The sequence below is a fragment of the Hypomesus nipponensis genome, chromosome 2 (assembly GCF_054491055.1).
Source record: "Hypomesus nipponensis isolate SF chromosome 2, ASM5449105v1, whole genome shotgun sequence".
NCBI classification, from domain to species: Eukaryota; Metazoa; Chordata; class Actinopteri; order Osmeriformes; family Osmeridae; genus Hypomesus; species Hypomesus nipponensis.
Window position 1 is genome coordinate 22,732,300 of NC_140362.1, and position 16,623 is coordinate 22,748,922.

General features: G+C 46.6%; 1 protein-coding gene across 1 annotated transcript; it reads right to left on the reverse strand.

Moving 5' to 3' along the window:
• Positions 1-3,221: 3,221 nt before the first annotated feature.
• Positions 3,222-15,093, reverse strand: rundc3b (RUN domain containing 3b). The gene is made up of 11 exons (XM_084669183.1): positions 14,978-15,093; positions 8,060-8,175; positions 7,831-7,964; positions 7,526-7,611; positions 5,614-5,703; positions 5,422-5,502; positions 4,705-4,882; positions 4,273-4,430; positions 3,649-3,795; positions 3,428-3,543; positions 3,222-3,352 (listed from the first exon to the last, which is right to left on the reverse strand). Exons 1-11 carry the CDS (start codon positions 15,070-15,072, stop codon positions 3,222-3,224), a joined length of 1,332 nt encoding a protein of 443 aa, XP_084525309.1. The 5' UTR covers positions 15,073-15,093.
• Between the last annotated feature and the right edge of the window lie 1,530 nt (positions 15,094-16,623).

Here is a 16,623-nt window from a genome sequence, read left to right on the forward strand (position 1 = left end):
CATGAAACCCAATGGAGGAAGGTGAAGACTGGAGCACATGCTGTTTCTACAGGAGCCTGACCCGTTGACAGTCCTTTATGATGGTTGCTGTTGTTAATTATATTGATTTAAGTTTCCACTTAATGCTGTGAAATTAATACAAATTTCCCATGCAGTTTCCCATGCAGGAAGAATGCAGCTTGTGTGAGTGTATTTAATACAAGGGCCAGTAGGTGGCATCATCATTGGAAGTGATTCAGATTTCACCCTAGCTGGTGCTGGGGTGTGGCAACGTGCATTGAGAGAGACAGACAGAGACACAGAGATAGAGAGAGAGAAACAGACAGAGACACAGAGATAGAGAGAGACAGACAGAGATAGAGAGAGAGAGAGACAGACAGAGACACAGAGATAGAGAGACAGACAGAGACACAGAGATAGAGAGACAGACAGAGACACAGAGAGAGAGAGACGGACAGAGACACAGAGAGAGAGAGACAGACAGAGACACAGAGATAGAGAGACAGACAGAGACACAGAGATAGAGAGACAGACAGAGACACAGAGATAGAGAGACAGACAGACACACAGAGATAGAGAGACAGACAGAGACACAGAGATAGAGAGACAGACAGAGACACAGAGATAGAGAGACAGACAGAGACACAGAGATAGATAGACAGACAGAGACACAGAGATAGAGAGACAGACAGAGACACAGAGATAGAGAGACAGACAGAGACACAGAGATAGAGAGACAGACAGAGACACAGAGATAGAGAGACAGACAGAGACACAGAGATAGAGAGACAGACAGAGACACAGAGATAGAGAGACAGACAGAGACACAGAGATAGAGAGACAGACAGAGACACATAGATAGAGAGACAGACAGAGACACAGAGATAGAGAGACAGACAGAGACACAGAGATAGAGAGACAGAGAGGGAAAAGATGGGGTGTTGGTTGTTCTCGAGTCACCTCCGATCTCCATTTCTCTCCCTGCAGCTCTCTCTTCTTCTGATGTTCCATCCTTCTTGCCCCGTCTCCTTCTTGCCCCGTCTCCTTCTTGCCCCGTCTCCTTTCAGCCTCTCTCCTTTCAGCCTCTCTCCTTTCAGCCTCTCGCTCTTTTCTACACCCCTCTGATATTGGTGGTTCGTATCCATGGAGAGAAGTACGAGTGGTATCCGCTCAGACCATTTAAACAGTCCCAGTCCAGTTGAGACAGAAATCATCTCTAAATGTCATTGGTTGTTGCTCCTGTCCCCAACATGAGCAACATCTCAGTTCAGAGTCAGACCGTCAGTCAGATCTGCACCTGTTCGTCTCAGTCAGACTATCAGGATGTGCATTTATGGATCAATAAGTATGTGATCATATCTTAAATTATTATTTGTTCAAATTGCCAAGAATAAAACCAATGTTATGAATGGTGAATATTTTCCTGTATACTTTGTTACAAGGTATATGTTCACTACTGTACTGCATTTATGAACTGATAACTTGTTCAAGGCTTCACTATAATCACTATAGGAGCCTCTGTGTTCTGGCAAGTACTTCATTTATTCAAAGTGACAGGATAAAAACATTAAATCTATGTGCAAAGAACTGCAGGAAAAAGACAAATGAAGAAAGCATAGTCATGAGTTGACCATAAACACACAGCTAACCCAATCAGCCAGTGACATGATGTTCATTGTGTCCAGCTCCCCCGTGTGGCCTTCTCTGAACAGAACAGGGACGCCCACCAGCCACAGGCCACATGAGGAGGCTGTTTCAGTCTGGTGGGACAGGCCCCAGAGATGAGCGACGCAGTGATTCTAGAACCCTGAGCGATTCAGTGATTCTAGAACCCTGAGCGACTCAGTGATTCTAGAACCCTGTTGTGACCAGCGTAGGACAGAACACAGACCAGAACTTCTAACTCTGTCCTTGTGCTTCCTAAGTGGACTGAACTAAACCATCCCTACACAACCCCTAACATTTCCTGAGAACAAAAAGAAGAATAGCATAACACTGCATGATACATAAATACAACATTTAAATTCTGAACTGATTCTACATACATTCAAAATCAAATTATTTTCAGTAAGGCAGCAAAGCAGCAAGTGGAAACATGATGCCTAGAGGCCTCAAGCCTGTGTGTGTGGTCAGTACATTAATACATCCTATGATTCAATGCAACCAACATCTGTCTCTCTCATTAACAGTTTTTCATAAACTGCTGCTAGCCATGGATTACACCTGGCAAACAAGTGCAAGAGCAAGTACAAACATCTAACTGATAAACGTCTCATTTCCTTGATCAGCACTGGGTGAAGTAATGAGAACATCAATGACAATTAAATATATTTGAAAAAGGTGAGGTCTTGAATGGGCATCGAGTCACTGAGGTGATCTGTGGGCTTGATCGGACCGGGCCGGTCTCACACACCCAGCTGTGGCTCCACGCTCCAGACCTGGCCTCCTGTCTTCCTGGGTCCTCCACTATGAGGCTCCAGACCTGGCTTCCTGTCTTCCTGGGTCCTCCACTATGAGGCTCCAGACCTGGCCTCCTGTCTCCCTGGGTCCTCCACTATGAGGCTCCAGACCTGGCCTCCTGTCTTCCTGGGTCCTCCACTATGAGGCTCCAGACCTGGCCTCCTGTCTTCCTGGGTCCTCCACTATGAGGCTCCAGACCTAGCCTCCTGTCTTCCTGGGTCCTCCACTATGAGGCTCCAGACCTGGCCTCCTGTCTTCCTGGGTCCTCCACTATGAGGCTCCAGACCTAGCCTCCTGTCTTCCTGGGTCCTCCACTATGAGGCTCCAGACCTGGCCTCCTGTCTTCCTGGGTCCTCCACTATGAGGCTCCAGACCTGGCCTCCTGTCTTCCTGGGTCCTCCACTATGAGGCTCCAGACCTGGCCTCCTGTCTTCCTGGGTCCTCCACTATGAGGCTCCAGACCTGGCCTCCTGTCTTTTTGTCATTCAAGTGATGAAGAACAGAGGACTGTGGCCCATTCTTGGATCCTTTGAACAGGGGGGCTGGGGGCAGGGGGGGCAGAGGGGTGGAGCCAGGGGGGGGAGGGGTAGGAAGCAGGGGGGGGGCAGAGGGGCGGAGGCAGGGAGGGGGGGCAGAGGGGCGGAGGCGGGGGGGGGGGGCAGAGGGGCGGAGGCGGGGGGGGGGGGGGCAGAGGGGCGGAGGCAGGGGGGGGGGGGGGCTGGGAGCAAGGGGGTGGGAGCAGGGGGGGGGTGGCAGAGACCCTAGGATGGAGGGGTGAGGCCCGGGCTGGTCATATCCGTGATGGAACTGGCTAGACACTCGCTGGACTTGAGGCTGGTCACTGAGGTGAGAGAACCACACAGCCCTTTGAGAGAGGGGCTCTCCTCCTTACCTAGTAGACAGAGGAGGTTAGTCCTGGGAACACACACTCTCTCACACACACACACACACACACACACTCACTCACCACGGTGGGGCCAGTTGGTGGCTGGTTTGGTGTCCAGGCTGAGGGAGTGTGCTGGTTCCAGGGAGGTCTGTGATAGGCTCATATCAGCTGACTGCTCCAGGCTGTGGAGACTCTTCCTGCAGAACACAAACAGGCCTCAGCCTGGGGAACAACCACACACCTCTGTCCATGTCTACAAAGGAGCAAAATAAGGAACTAGGAATCTATCCAAGTTTGCATACTCCTCCCACTGTCCAGCCCTCTTGCGGTACAACAGTGTTCCCAAGGCAACAGCGTTGGTTTCTATGGCACCAGGGGACGGCCACTGATTGGTCAGGTGGGCAGTCAGCTCCTGTCTTGACCGCAGGTCATGGTTCTTTAGAACGGTCCTGAAAAGAACGCAGTGGAACACCTCACATTGGGTTGCACAAAACCTGACTGGGAGAAAGAACCTTCTCTCTTCCCCCCATTATCCATCCTCCTTATTCCATTTGTCTGTCTCTTTTTCTACATCTCCATTATTCACTGTCACTGTTCTGCCTCGGATCTCTTCTCATCTCTCTCTCTCTCATGTCTAAATTTCTATATGATGGACTGAACCCTCTTAGCAAGAGGTGAGAGTGATGCAACTGATAACTAATTTACACCAACCTTCACTCTGCGTAAATTCTGCTGATCACAGGAAAGACATTCACAACCAAACAATCACTTCCTGAACCCCCCCGGCCTCTTCCTGTGTCCTGAATGTCAAACTGACAGCTTGATCTGCCAGACTATACAAACACACTGATGCTCTCTGTCTCTCTGTGTCTCTCTCTCTCTCACACACACACACACACACACACACACACACAGTGTTGACTCACAGCTGGTCCTGTAGTTCCAGCACAATGTACTCCAGCTGCTCCTTCTCCAGGGTGTGGGCGAGGTGTGTGTCCAGCAGCCTGTGCTGCAGCTCCTTGTTCTGGGACACAGCCTCCGACAGCTGGGCCTCTCTTAGGCACACCAGCTCCTGCAGGTAGCCCTGACACACACAGCCTTTTTATAGGATCTGAGATTGTTTGAGAAGGGTGAAGCTGAATACAAATAATGTGGAGCCAGAGACTGAATGGAGTGGAAGGAGACAGGTTCTGTGTAAAGACAGGAAGATGATCACGTGTGTGTATGAGAGAGTGTGTAAGAGACACAATCCTCAATAGGGTTCTGACGTTCATCCTGACATTTAGGAATCTACAGTCACTCTCTAATTAAGATGTCACACACCCACCCCCCCCCCCACACACACACACACACGTTACCTTCTGCTCCAGCACAGTGCTGTATTTCTGTTCCAGTCGTTTACACTTGCTGACCCAGCTGCTCTGCTCAGTAAAGATGGCTGCTGCCGTGGCAACCATGTTGTCTGGGGTGCTGCTCTCGCTGGCACTGCTTCCCATGGTCCTCATCTCCTCCTCGTCACTGCTGATGCTGTCTGAGCTGCGCAGAGCAGAGGAGGGCAGAGCAGAGGAGGGCAGGGCAGAGGAGGGCAGAGCAGAGGAGGGCAGAGCAGAGCAGAGGAGGGCAGAGCAGAGTAGGGCAGAGCAGAGGAGGGGCAGGGGAGAGCAGAGGAGGGCAGAGCAGGGCAGAGCAGAGGAGGGGCAGGGGAGAGCAGGGCAGAACAGAGGAGGGCAGGGCAGAACAGAGGAGGGCAGAGCAGGGCAGAGGAGGGCAGAGGAGGGCAGAGCAGGGCAGAGCAGGGCAGAGGAGGACAGGGCAGAGCAGAGCAGGGCAGAGCAGAGCAGAGGAGGGCAGAGCAGGGCAGAGGAGGGCAGAGCAGGGCAGAGGAGGGCAGAGCAGGGCAGAGGAGGGCAGAGCAGGGCAGAGCAGGGCAGAGCAGGGCAGAGCAGGGCAGAGCAGGGCAGAGCAGGGCAGAGCAGAGCAGAGGAGGGCAGAGCAGGGCAGAGAAGTGTCAGGGTTAGGAGCAGTGCCGTATGGACCGGCAGCGTGGTCTGTACACGTGCACACGTGCTACCTACCTCTGTGTGAACTTCAGGTAGGGGGTGTAGTCGATAACAGCAGGACAGGTGCCGTCCAGCCCCTCCCCCTTCAGACAGAAGCTAGTAGACAGAGAGACAGAGAGGGAGGGAGAGTGCAGGTGTCGTTACATCAAGGTTGGAATAGGGCAGAGAAGTGCCCTATTCATATATAATAATGCATATCTACTGTACCTGAAATCAATGGTGTTGAGTCCTATCAGATTGTCTGCCAACAGACTAGCCTCCTCTCCTAGCATGATCGCTCCATCCTCATAGAACCTCCTGCAACACCAGAGCAAGCAGTAAAGTCACACCCACTGCATCCACACAGCACAGCACAGTCACACCCACTGCATCCACACAGCACAGCACAGCACAGTCACTGCATCCACACAGCACAGCACAGTCACACCCACTGCATCCACACAGCACAGCACAGTCACACCCACTGCATCCACACAGCACAGCACAGTCACACCCACTGCATCCACACAGCACAGCACAGCACAGTCACTGCATCCACACAGCACAGCACAGTCACACCCACTGCATCCACACAGCACAGCACAGTCACACCCACTGCATCCACACAGCACAGCACAGTCACACCCACTGCATCCACACAGCACAGCACAGTCACACCCACTGCATCCACACAGCACAGCACAGTCACACCCACTGCATCCACACAGCACAGCACAGTCACTGCATCCACACAGCACAGCACAGTCACACCCACTGCATCCACACAGCACAGCACAGTCACACCCACTGCATCCACACAGCACAGCACAGTCACACCCACTGCATCCACACAGCACAGCACAGTCACACCCACTGCATCCACACAGCACAGTCACACCCACTGCATCCACACAGCACAGCACAGTCACACCCACTGCATGATGTGATGTCCTGAAGAGGACTAGCCTTCAGGGGGTTGCAGCTCTGGCTGTCATGACTGACTGGATGGTAGAAACAGACTGGGGTCAAGCGGCAGCAAGGCCACATACTTGGTCATTAGTTGAAAATGTTTTAGCCTGACGTTGTCATACTCATAATTCTAGTCAGAATATGAGTCTGAAAACTCTCCGTTGGGCTGTGACTATGGGGCATGTTTCAACCGAACTCATAAAACAAATGCCTCTTTGCTCAATTGGATAGACCTACAACCAATCAGAGCAACGTAATATGTTGTTTGTTGAAAACGAATTCAACCCAAGAGCTCTTTCGTGACGTTGTTGATTACGTCACTGTTGATCATCTGTCCATCATCATAAAGCCCGCCCTGGCAATTTCATTGGTACGCCCAGATTCTGGTTTTCTGTAGTTGTTCCCAATACGAGACCCTCCAGACCCAACTTCCCGACCAAATGTTTTTGTGGGCGGGGCGAAGTTGGGCTGGCAGCCAGGCTAAGAATGTTTGCCAATGGAAGAAAATTAAAATGGTCAAATATAGGGTCAACATAGTTGGGGGTCAAATATAATGAGCGAATATTGTGTGTGTGTTTCTGAGTGTGAGAGTGAAAAAAATATTTCCACCCCAAAAAAGTTACAAAAGGTTGAAAAATTATATCTACAAAAGGTTTTGAAAAAAACCTTTTTTTTTATGTTACAAAAAATACGTTTGCATCTTTGATGAGTACTTGATGAGGAACATGCTATACTGGGGGTCAGATGGCTGAGCGGTTAGGAAATTGGGCTTTTAATCACCTCATTCTCGGCCGTGTCAAAGATGTTGTGTCCTTGGGCAAGGCACTTCACCTACTTGCCTCAGGGGGAATGTCGTTGTACTTACTATCCCTGTACTTACTATAAGTCCCTCTGGATAAGAGCGTCATGTAAATGTTACTCTATTGTACTCTGCTTTACTCCGTTTTAGGCTTTTCTATTCTACTCTCTTTTCACTGTTTGTGTGTGTGTGTGTTTGTGTGTGTGTGTAAAAAAAAGTTTTGAAAGGTTAAAAAAAAGAAAGCCTCACTTTTTTGTGTTCTGTGGAAAAATGTTTTGAAAGGTTTACATTTTTGGGGACAAAACTTGTTTCCTGTGTGAAAAGTTTTGAAAAAAAGGTTCTAAATTGAAAAGATTATAGAGAGAAGGATACCTAGTAGTTTTAAAGTCCCTCAGAGCAGATGAGATGTATTCAGAAAGTCGTTTCTCCATCAGAACCACCCTGATCCACGCCCTGCCCTGTGGACATACACACACACAGACACACACACACACACAGAGACACACACACACACACAGATTAACAAACACTAGAACTGCTTCTCTGATTCTATCCTACAGTATTAATCGTAACCCTAAAGAGGGTTTCAGAACCACGCTGTCTTTGTGCTCTTTTAATTAAGAAACAAGGATTACAATCAAGGACCAGGAGTGTGTGTGTGTGTGTGTCTCACACACCTTGGCTCTGGAGGAGTGGATGTTCTCCATACTCTGGATGCTGTGGATGCAGCTGTGAGGAACCCTGCTGCAGGCCACTCTCACGTAGTCCCAGAAGCTCCGAGGACTCTCAGAACCAAACCAGGTGGTCTGACCTGGAGAGGGAAGGACCAACATGAAGCATTCATAGATTACACCAAAATTGAGAGTGTGAGGGTGTTTTGACGTGTGGGCATGTGCTGAGGTATACCTTTAAGTCTGTTACTGAGAATGTGTTCCAGGATGGAGACAAAGTTGATGAACTCAGGAGAGGAGTCGTCTATGGTCTCATAGCAGGAGCGGTCGAGCAAGGTCTTCACTGAGAATCTACAACAACAACCACACTCAGTGAGAGAGCGTCCCTGTGGAGGGTTCAGCACCTCCATGATCACTGGGCTGGTTTGGTAGATCAATCGGTACAACTTGTTCCCCGGGGAGATAAGAGGATCACCCAGATGTTGAGACTTTAGATAACACCTTCTTAGAAGCACTTCCCAAGCACACGTCAAATGTGTGTGTAAGGCTGGGTGTCAAACCTGCCCCCACCTCTCATATGCTAAAGTCTGGAGTTTCTGGACGGTCTCAACTTGATGGCTCTCACACCCCATTCAAGATGTGGTCTGATTGGTTGGTCTTGTGTATAAAGGGAATTGTAATGCATTGTTCTTTGGATTCTTCATCTCCTGAGACCTTCTCCTCAGTTCTGCCTTGTCCTACTGTCCTACTCCTTCCTCACCTCTTGCTTTCTCTCTGATTTACAATGATCATGGTAGAGTAGGTAAGATTGAAAACGTTCATATTGTAACATGTTTGCCTTGTAATTGATTTCATTCATTTGCAAAGTTATTAAATACCTATTTCACTTAACCGTACTTTGACCATTCTTGCTCTGATTTAACCCATAGAGTCAAATACCTGGAATTCTATTGGTATTGGCATTATTTAGTTCATGCTAATACACTGTTCAGTTTCCCATCTTCACTCAAACCATAGGGGAATTAGTTTTGGTTGTTTGGACAATATTTACCCCCCTACAGTTTTGGTGACCCCGACGACGTGATATGTTTCGAGCAATTCAGTTACAGTTAGGCAAACCGGCGTTTCAAACCATGGTGCGGTGAGTAAGCATTTACAAATGTACATTAATTGTGTTCCACCTGGTTCTGTTGGTAAAAGCCTATTACTGGTTTCTGATATTAGCTCCTGCATGAAATGAACAAAAATGGAATGGGAAACTGAAGTTAACAAATTACTAAACCTATGGGAAGAAGTTAGCGTTAACCGAACGTTATCTCAATTGAGCAAGAAAGACAAGAACGGTCTTAAAATTGATTTTACGCTAGCTGAAATAATTGAACATTGGCGAACTGTAGGAGTCCATAAAAAGAAAGCAGAAAAGAAACAAACATTGAAGATTACTGTACATTTAATTGGCAAATGTCTTCTCAACTCTGTCCTCAAAGCAGCGACACCTTTTAGTGCCACAAGGCAACACACCGCTAATAAAAGCAGTGAAGAGACCAGCCATGCTGGCTCACATTCTACTAATGAGTGTTCAGACACAGAGAGTGGAATTGGTGCGCAAATTCCCAAACCGCGTTCTACAAAGAACCGTCGTGCTCCTGATCCGCCACGCATTGCTGCCATAAAAATGGCGACAGAGGCAAAACCCAAGCCCCAGCAGCCCCATCATATACAGTGTAACTTCTGTAAAAGACAAGGACACACCGAAATGCGATGTTGGGATCTTGGCAGAAATATGCCTATTCCACCCACACGCTTGTTTTATGCTAACAACAAAGTTAGATTTTGTCGTGCTTGTCTAAGAAGTGGTCACACTGAGTCCAAATGTTGGGATCTGGGAAAGGGTAGGCCTCCCCCATTTTTCATGCAGCATAAGCTGAGCCTTTATCAAGACAACCAAATCTTAAACTTTTTAACGTGATTGCATGCAATTTCAACTATCTTTTACATTTACTTAATTCAGGTCCAAATTGTGATATTGCTACATTCCTACTGTATTACCCCTGTGTTTAGTCTTTGTTGTAGTTCAAAGATTCGTTGGGGACAGTTTATTTGTTGCTGCTCCAGTTCCTTTAGCTGCATATGCATAGCGCATATGGTTTGTCCATCCATGAGTTCCTATGTTGGTTTGTGTGGATGAGATTTGGGTATTGTGGATCAGTATGTACCTTTGTGTGTTTTATAGAGTTGGTGGTAAATGTTCTAGGTTTTAGCTAAACTCGCAATGGTTCCTGACCTGTAAATGTAGATTGGTATAACTTGTCTGTGTAATTTGTGTTTTGTTTATTTTGGACCCAAGAACGCTTTTGTTTTAATTGCCATTTTCATCTGCTAGATGATATGTTTGTGTACCTCTCATCTATCAAAAGGGAGGACTGTTGTTCACCTATTTTTTCCATTTGAGTTTTAGGACACTGTCTCACTAATTTCCATTTGTATCCAATCCGACTCACTCAGACCCCAGACCACTCCAAACTTTACCATTTTCATTGTTAACCAAGTGCTGTGCTCCAATTGTGTTCTGCTGTAACAGGACAAGAACGTAAGTAGCAGGAATATGCTAACCAAGGGCACGTCTGCATGCCAATACAAAGGTTCTTCCAAGTGATCCTCTGAGCATTAGCCATGATCCAAAATTGGTCCTCTGAGCACTAGCCATGATCCAAAAGTGATCCTCTGAGCAATAGCCATGACCATTAGAATCTCAATGCTGACCTGTCTGCAATCAAGTTCCTTTTCCTATGGGTGCAGGTTATCACACGATGAACACTGCAGCTTTTGCTGTGCTTTTGTGTCCAAGAGGGAGGATTGTAAGGCTGGGTGTCAAACCTGCCCCCACCTCTCATATGCTAAAGTCTGGAGTTTCTGGACGGTCTCAACTTGATGGCTCTCACACCCCATTCAAGATGTGGTCTGATTGGTTGGTCTTGTGTATAAAGGGAATTGTAATGCATTGTTCTTTGGATTCTTCATCTCCTGAGACCTTCTCCTCAGTTCTGCCTTGTCCTACTGTCCTACTCCTTCCTCACCTCTTGCTTTCTCTCTGATTTACAATGATCATGGTAGAGTAGGTAAGATTGAAAACGTTCATATTGTAACATGTTTGCCTTGTAATTGATTTCATTCATTTGCAAAGTTATTAAATACCTATTTCACTTAACCGTACTTTGACCATTCTTGCTCTGATTTAACCCATAGAGTCAAATACCTGGAATTCTATTGGTATTGGCATTATTTAGTTCATGCTAATACACTGTTCAGTTTCCCATCTTCCTTTAAACCATAGGGGAATTAGTTTTGGTTGTTTGGACAATATTTACCCCCCTACATGTGTGTGTGTGTATGAGTGTGTGTGTGTATGAGTGTGTGTGTGTGTGTGTGTGTTGCCTTGGCAGCTCAGTATCGACCACCTCTGGCCACTCTGGGGGACGAACAGGAACAGGTCATGTGCATTCAGGCTCACTAATCTGAATATAGGTAATAAGGCAGAAAGGGGAGTTAATGGACAAGCTGTGTGTGTGTGTGTGTGTGTGTGTGTGTGACTAGGTAGTGAGAGACTCAGCTGTAACAGGGAAATAGGAGAAAATTTGAGAGAGAGAGAGAGAGGGGGGGAGGACAGAGAGAGAGAGAGAGACAGAGAGAGAGAGACAGAGACAGAGAGAGAGAGAGAGAGAGAGAGGGGGGGGGGGGGACAGAGAGAGAGAGTGCATCACCTCCCAGTTGCTTCTAACGTAGCAGCGTCTGACTGACTTCCACACTCCACTTCTCCATTATGCTTTTTCTTTCTCAACACTCAACCTCCTTCTAGCGCTTTCTTCTCTCTTTCTCTCAAACAAGGAATCCCAATCAGTCTAAGGGAATAACATTGCAGGTCACAAACAGATTTGCATGCACAAACATAACCATCCAAACACACATGCACGTACACACAAACACAACCATGATATGTCAGAGTGGAGAGGCGGATGCTCATCTGCCTCGTGACGCAGCAGTTTAGGCCCTCACACAAACACACACACACACACAAACACACACACACACACAAACACACACACACAAAGTGGGGGCAAGGAAAACCAGGCTTCTGTTCAGCACAAGGCAGAAGACGATATGAGCTCATCCATAACCCATTCCACTCCAGATGGGCTACTAGCCTCGAAATGTCCAGTGAGCTGTACTGGGCGACGGGTTACCACCAGGGGGATTTCCAACCCCCTCAACTTGTATGAACAGCAGTATGACATCAACAGCCTCTCCAGCTGCTGAAACTCCTCCCACAGGCTGCTGAAACTCCTCCCACAGGCTGCTGAAACTCCTCCCACAGGCTGCTGAAACTCCTCCCACAGGCTGCTGAAACTCCTCCCACAGGTGCTGAAACTCCTCCCACAGGCTTCCTGTGTCTGCTGTCAATCCCAGCAGCCTCTGCTGCAGCCTGCTCTCATTTGTCTCTGTGCTTCATGTTCTTACATGTTCCCCATGACCTTTTTAGAACTTTTATTCCCCTGCTCTGTCACCCTCCCTCCTTCCCCTTCTCTCTGTTCTCTCCCTTCCTGCTGGCCCATGCAGACTGAACAGCAGTGATCACAGATGTCATTTCCCAGAAGCGGAGAGTGAGAGGTGGGAGGACAGCAGATCAATGCTCAGAGAGACACACCAGGGAAGGGCATGACAGAGTGTGTGTGTTTGTGTATATGAGATAGAGACAGAGAGAGAAACAGAGTGTGTGTGTTTGTGTATATGAGATAGAGACAGAGAGAGAAACAGAGTGTGTGTGTTTGTGTATATGAGATAGAGACAGAGAGAGAAACAGAGTGTGTGTGTTTGTGTATATGAGATAGAGACAGAGAGAGAAACAGAGTGTGTGTGTTTGTGTATATGAGATAGAGACAGAGAGAGAAACAGAGTGTGTGTGTTTGTGTATATGAGATAGAGACAGAGAGAGAAACAGAGTGTGTGTGTTTGTGTATATGAGATAGAGACAGAGAGAGAAACAGAGTGTGTGTGTTTGTGTATATGAGATAGAGACAGAGAGAGAAACAGAGTGTGTGTGTTTGTGTATATGAGATAGAGACAGAGAGAGAAACAGAGTGTGTGTGTTTGTGTATATGAGATAGACACAGAGAGAGAAACAGAGTGTGTGTGTTTGTGTATATGAGATAGAGACAGAGAGAGAAACAGAGTGTGTGTGTTTGTGTATATGAGATAGAGACAGAGAGAGAAACAGAGTGTGTGTGTTTGTGTATATGAGATAGAGACAGAGAGAGAAACAGAGTGTGTGTGTTTGTGTATATGAGATAGAGACAGAGAGAGAAACAGAGTGTGTGTGTTTGTGTATATGAGATAGAGACAGAGAGAGAAACAGAGTGTGTGTGTTTGTGTATATGAGATAGAGACAGAGAGAGAAACAGAGTGTGTGTGTTTGTGTATATGAGATAGAGACAGAGAGAGAAACAGAGTGTGTGTGTTTGTGTATATGAGATAGAGACAGAGAGAGAAACAGAGTGTGTGTGTTTGTGTATATGAGATAGAGACAGAGAGAGAAACAGAGTGTGTGTGTTTGTGTATATGAGATAGAGACAGAGAGAGAAACAGAGTGTGTGTGTTTGTGTATATGAGATAGAGACAGAGAGAGAAACAGAGTGTGTGTGTTTGTGTATATGAGATAGAGACAGAGAGAGAAACAGAGTGTGTGTGTTTGTGTATATGAGATAGACACAGAGAGAGAAACAGAGTGTGTGTGTTTGTGTATATGAGATAGAGACAGAGAGAGAAACAGAGTGTGTGTGTTTGTGTATATGAGATAGAGACAGAGAGAGAAACAGAGTGTGTGTGTTTGTGTATATGAGATAGAGACAGAGAGAGAAACAGAGTGTGTGTGTTTGTGTATATGAGATAGAGACAGAGAGAGAAACAGAGTGTGTGTGTTTGTGTATATGAGATAGAGACAGAGAGAGAAACAGAGTGTGTGTGTTTGTGTATATGAGATAGAGACAGAGAGAGAAACAGAGTGTGTGTGTTTGTGTATATGAGATAGAGACAGAGAGAGAAACAGAGTGTGTGTGTTTGTGTATATGAGATAGAGACAGAGAGAGAAACAGAGTGTGTGTGTTTGTGTATATGAGATAGAGACAGAGAGAGAAACAGAGTGTGTGTGTTTGTGTATATGAGATAGAGACAGAGAGAGAAACAGAGTGTGTGTGTTTGTGTATATGAGATAGAGACAGAGAGAGAAACAGAGTGTGTGTGTTTGTGTATATGAGATAGAGACAGAGAGAGAAACAGAGTGTGTGTGTTTGTGTGTGTGTGTGCGCACAAGAATGAAAGAGATCAAACAAAGAGTTGCTCTTGGTAGATATCTAGGTATTAGAAGCATATCCTTATGCCATTAATGAAATTACTTCCATCGATGCTATGCAGGTTTAGCATGACGAGGTTAGGCCTCCTGAGTTATTGTAAATAGTATGACGTCACAGAAGCAGGGATATCCAACACATTCAGAGGAGTGATGCCACAGCATGAGATCACCCTGACAATGACATCACCATTCACCAGCTACTTCAAGCCCACGCGATATTTGTCCACCAAAAAAACTCCCGATAAATAAAACATTCTGCAGAAAAACAACATCACTCCGACCCCTTGCTATTGTGATTATGTTCCTCCGCTGGCAGAAGACAATCCGTACCGCTAAATAAAGCACACCCCACGCAGGCACCCATAGGAAGTGTGCAGATAATTGCTGTACGCGAGCTGTGATTGTATAAATGTGTAATTCATTCTCATAGGGGTGATGGTGATGTGTCTCAAATAGTGAATCTGCGTGAGTACGTGTGCGCGTGTAGAGACGCAGGGAAGGTGCAGTTAACCAATTAGTTCCTCTCGTGCGAGTACATGCACGAGATATTTACACTACGTAAGAGCAATTTCCTAAACTGTAGGCAAAATGCAGAATATGGCAGGGTTACCCCCGTATCACTTCAGTTAGTCAAAACCAGTCTGTACGCTTTTTCAGAAATTGCCATCGATACTGGAAATGACACGTTCTGCAATGATCCTCTTTAATTTTATAAATGACTGGTGGTCAAAATGAAGACGCCTAATTTACCTGCAAACGGTGAGCAGATTTCTCCGCTCCACCGCGCCGCTCCTTGAAGATGCACGCTTGCGGGCCAGATTAAGCCCCAAACTCAGCGACGCCATCCCCGCTGTAGATGTGGACGGCAGGACTCGGTGTTTGCGGTTCTCCAGTCCAGCCTCGACCCTGGAAGCGGAGCAGGGATCTCACGTGCGCGCCGCCCACTTGCTCTCTGAATTGCGTCACTTTGGCGCGCTCGCTTATCTTCTGCTCTCAAAATCTGCAGCTAACAGGCGACGATCTGCTCGATTTGCTGACGGAGGAGAAGGAAGGGAGTGATGTGCTCAAGCCCCAGATCCATATGTGACTGATCCCCATCCAGAGGCTGTATAAGTGTGGAGCGCAGTGTGAGAGAGACTGGGGTTCGGCTAAGAACAAGCTCAGGATTGAGAACAAACGTTGTCATCAGCCGTAGTCTTATTTTGCGAAGATTAAATAAATCGTTTGAGAAACTGTCTGAAAATAGGCACATCTTTAAGGAATCAGGGGCAATTTAGGGTGTTGAAATCGGAATACGCTCCAACGTCCCCCTATTGTGTGACTAATGGATTCTGACTGAAGGTCCATTGGTGTATATAGGCATCAGGTGTTGGAAGTCTAGTCCCTGTTATGTAGGCTGTTTTACAATGAAAGATACCCTCCCGTGGCGGTAGACGGAATTGCAGCTAAACGGTGATGACCATCCAACACACATGCTCTGAGGCTGTAATTGTGATAGGCCTACGTATTTCCGTAAAAAATAGGCCAGGTTTAGAACTACCGGTGAAGTTAGAAACGTGACTTTTAATAACCAGAATAGGTTGTTAACCATTAGCTATTGCTCTCTTAACCCAACACTCATTTTGTGCGGCTTCTCGCAATTTTTCATCAACCGATAACATTTCGCCCTCACAAAAATCTCTCCTGTTTCCAGATGTTTGGTAGAAACGGAGACATGTTACATAACACTATCCATAAGAAACACATATGACAGACAAATTATTTATCTGTTAACATGAACGACTAGCAACCAAGATAGACTAATGCGTTCTGCAGAGAAGGGAGACTGGCGTTTGTCACGGTTTGGAATGAAACAGGACAGAGTAACACGGCATATATCACTATTAAAAATAAAAATTGCTGCAGGAAACCCTGCTAAGTATATCGTATATTGTCATTTGGGGAAGATCACCCAAACTCCTCGTAGAAAACAGCATTTTCTTGTGAGAGAACTAGCTAACGTAGCTAACTGCTATATCGAAAATTGTTGACCCGTCTTATGCAATATAGCCTATGGAAGTGATGCATGCAGTGAATTGTTCATTTATTGCGAAACGTACAATTTGAACCTCTTTTCCCGCTTGCTTGAAGGGCAGCAACATCCTATGTTGCTACATCGTTAATTGTAATTGGGGAGACCAAACTCCTCATAAAAAAAAACTGCATTTTGAGTACTAACCTAACTGATGGCCAACGGAAGTTGTTGTCATGACTTATGCAATATGCGGAAGTGATGCGTGCAGTGAATTGAAACGTGACATTAGAGCAGATTGTATGTGTGACGGGTAGGCTATGTAACGGGGAGTCAGATGGCTGAACGGTTAGGGAATCGGGCTAGTAATCAGAAGGTCTCTAGT

Excerpts from the sequence above, each read along its gene's own strand:
- rundc3b (XM_084669183.1), bottom strand. The coding sequence starts at position 15,072 with ATGGCGTCGCTGAGTTTGGGGCTTAATCTGGCCCGCAAGCGTGCATCT. Across the intron at positions 8,176-14,977 it reads AATCTGCTCACCGTTTGCAG|ATTCTCAGTGAAGACCTTGC; the intron begins GTAAATTAGGCG and ends TTGTTGTTGTAG. Across the intron at positions 4,883-5,421 it reads TACCTGAAGTTCACACAGAG|CTCAGACAGCATCAGCAGTG; the intron begins GTAGGTAGCACG and ends TGCTCTGCGCAG.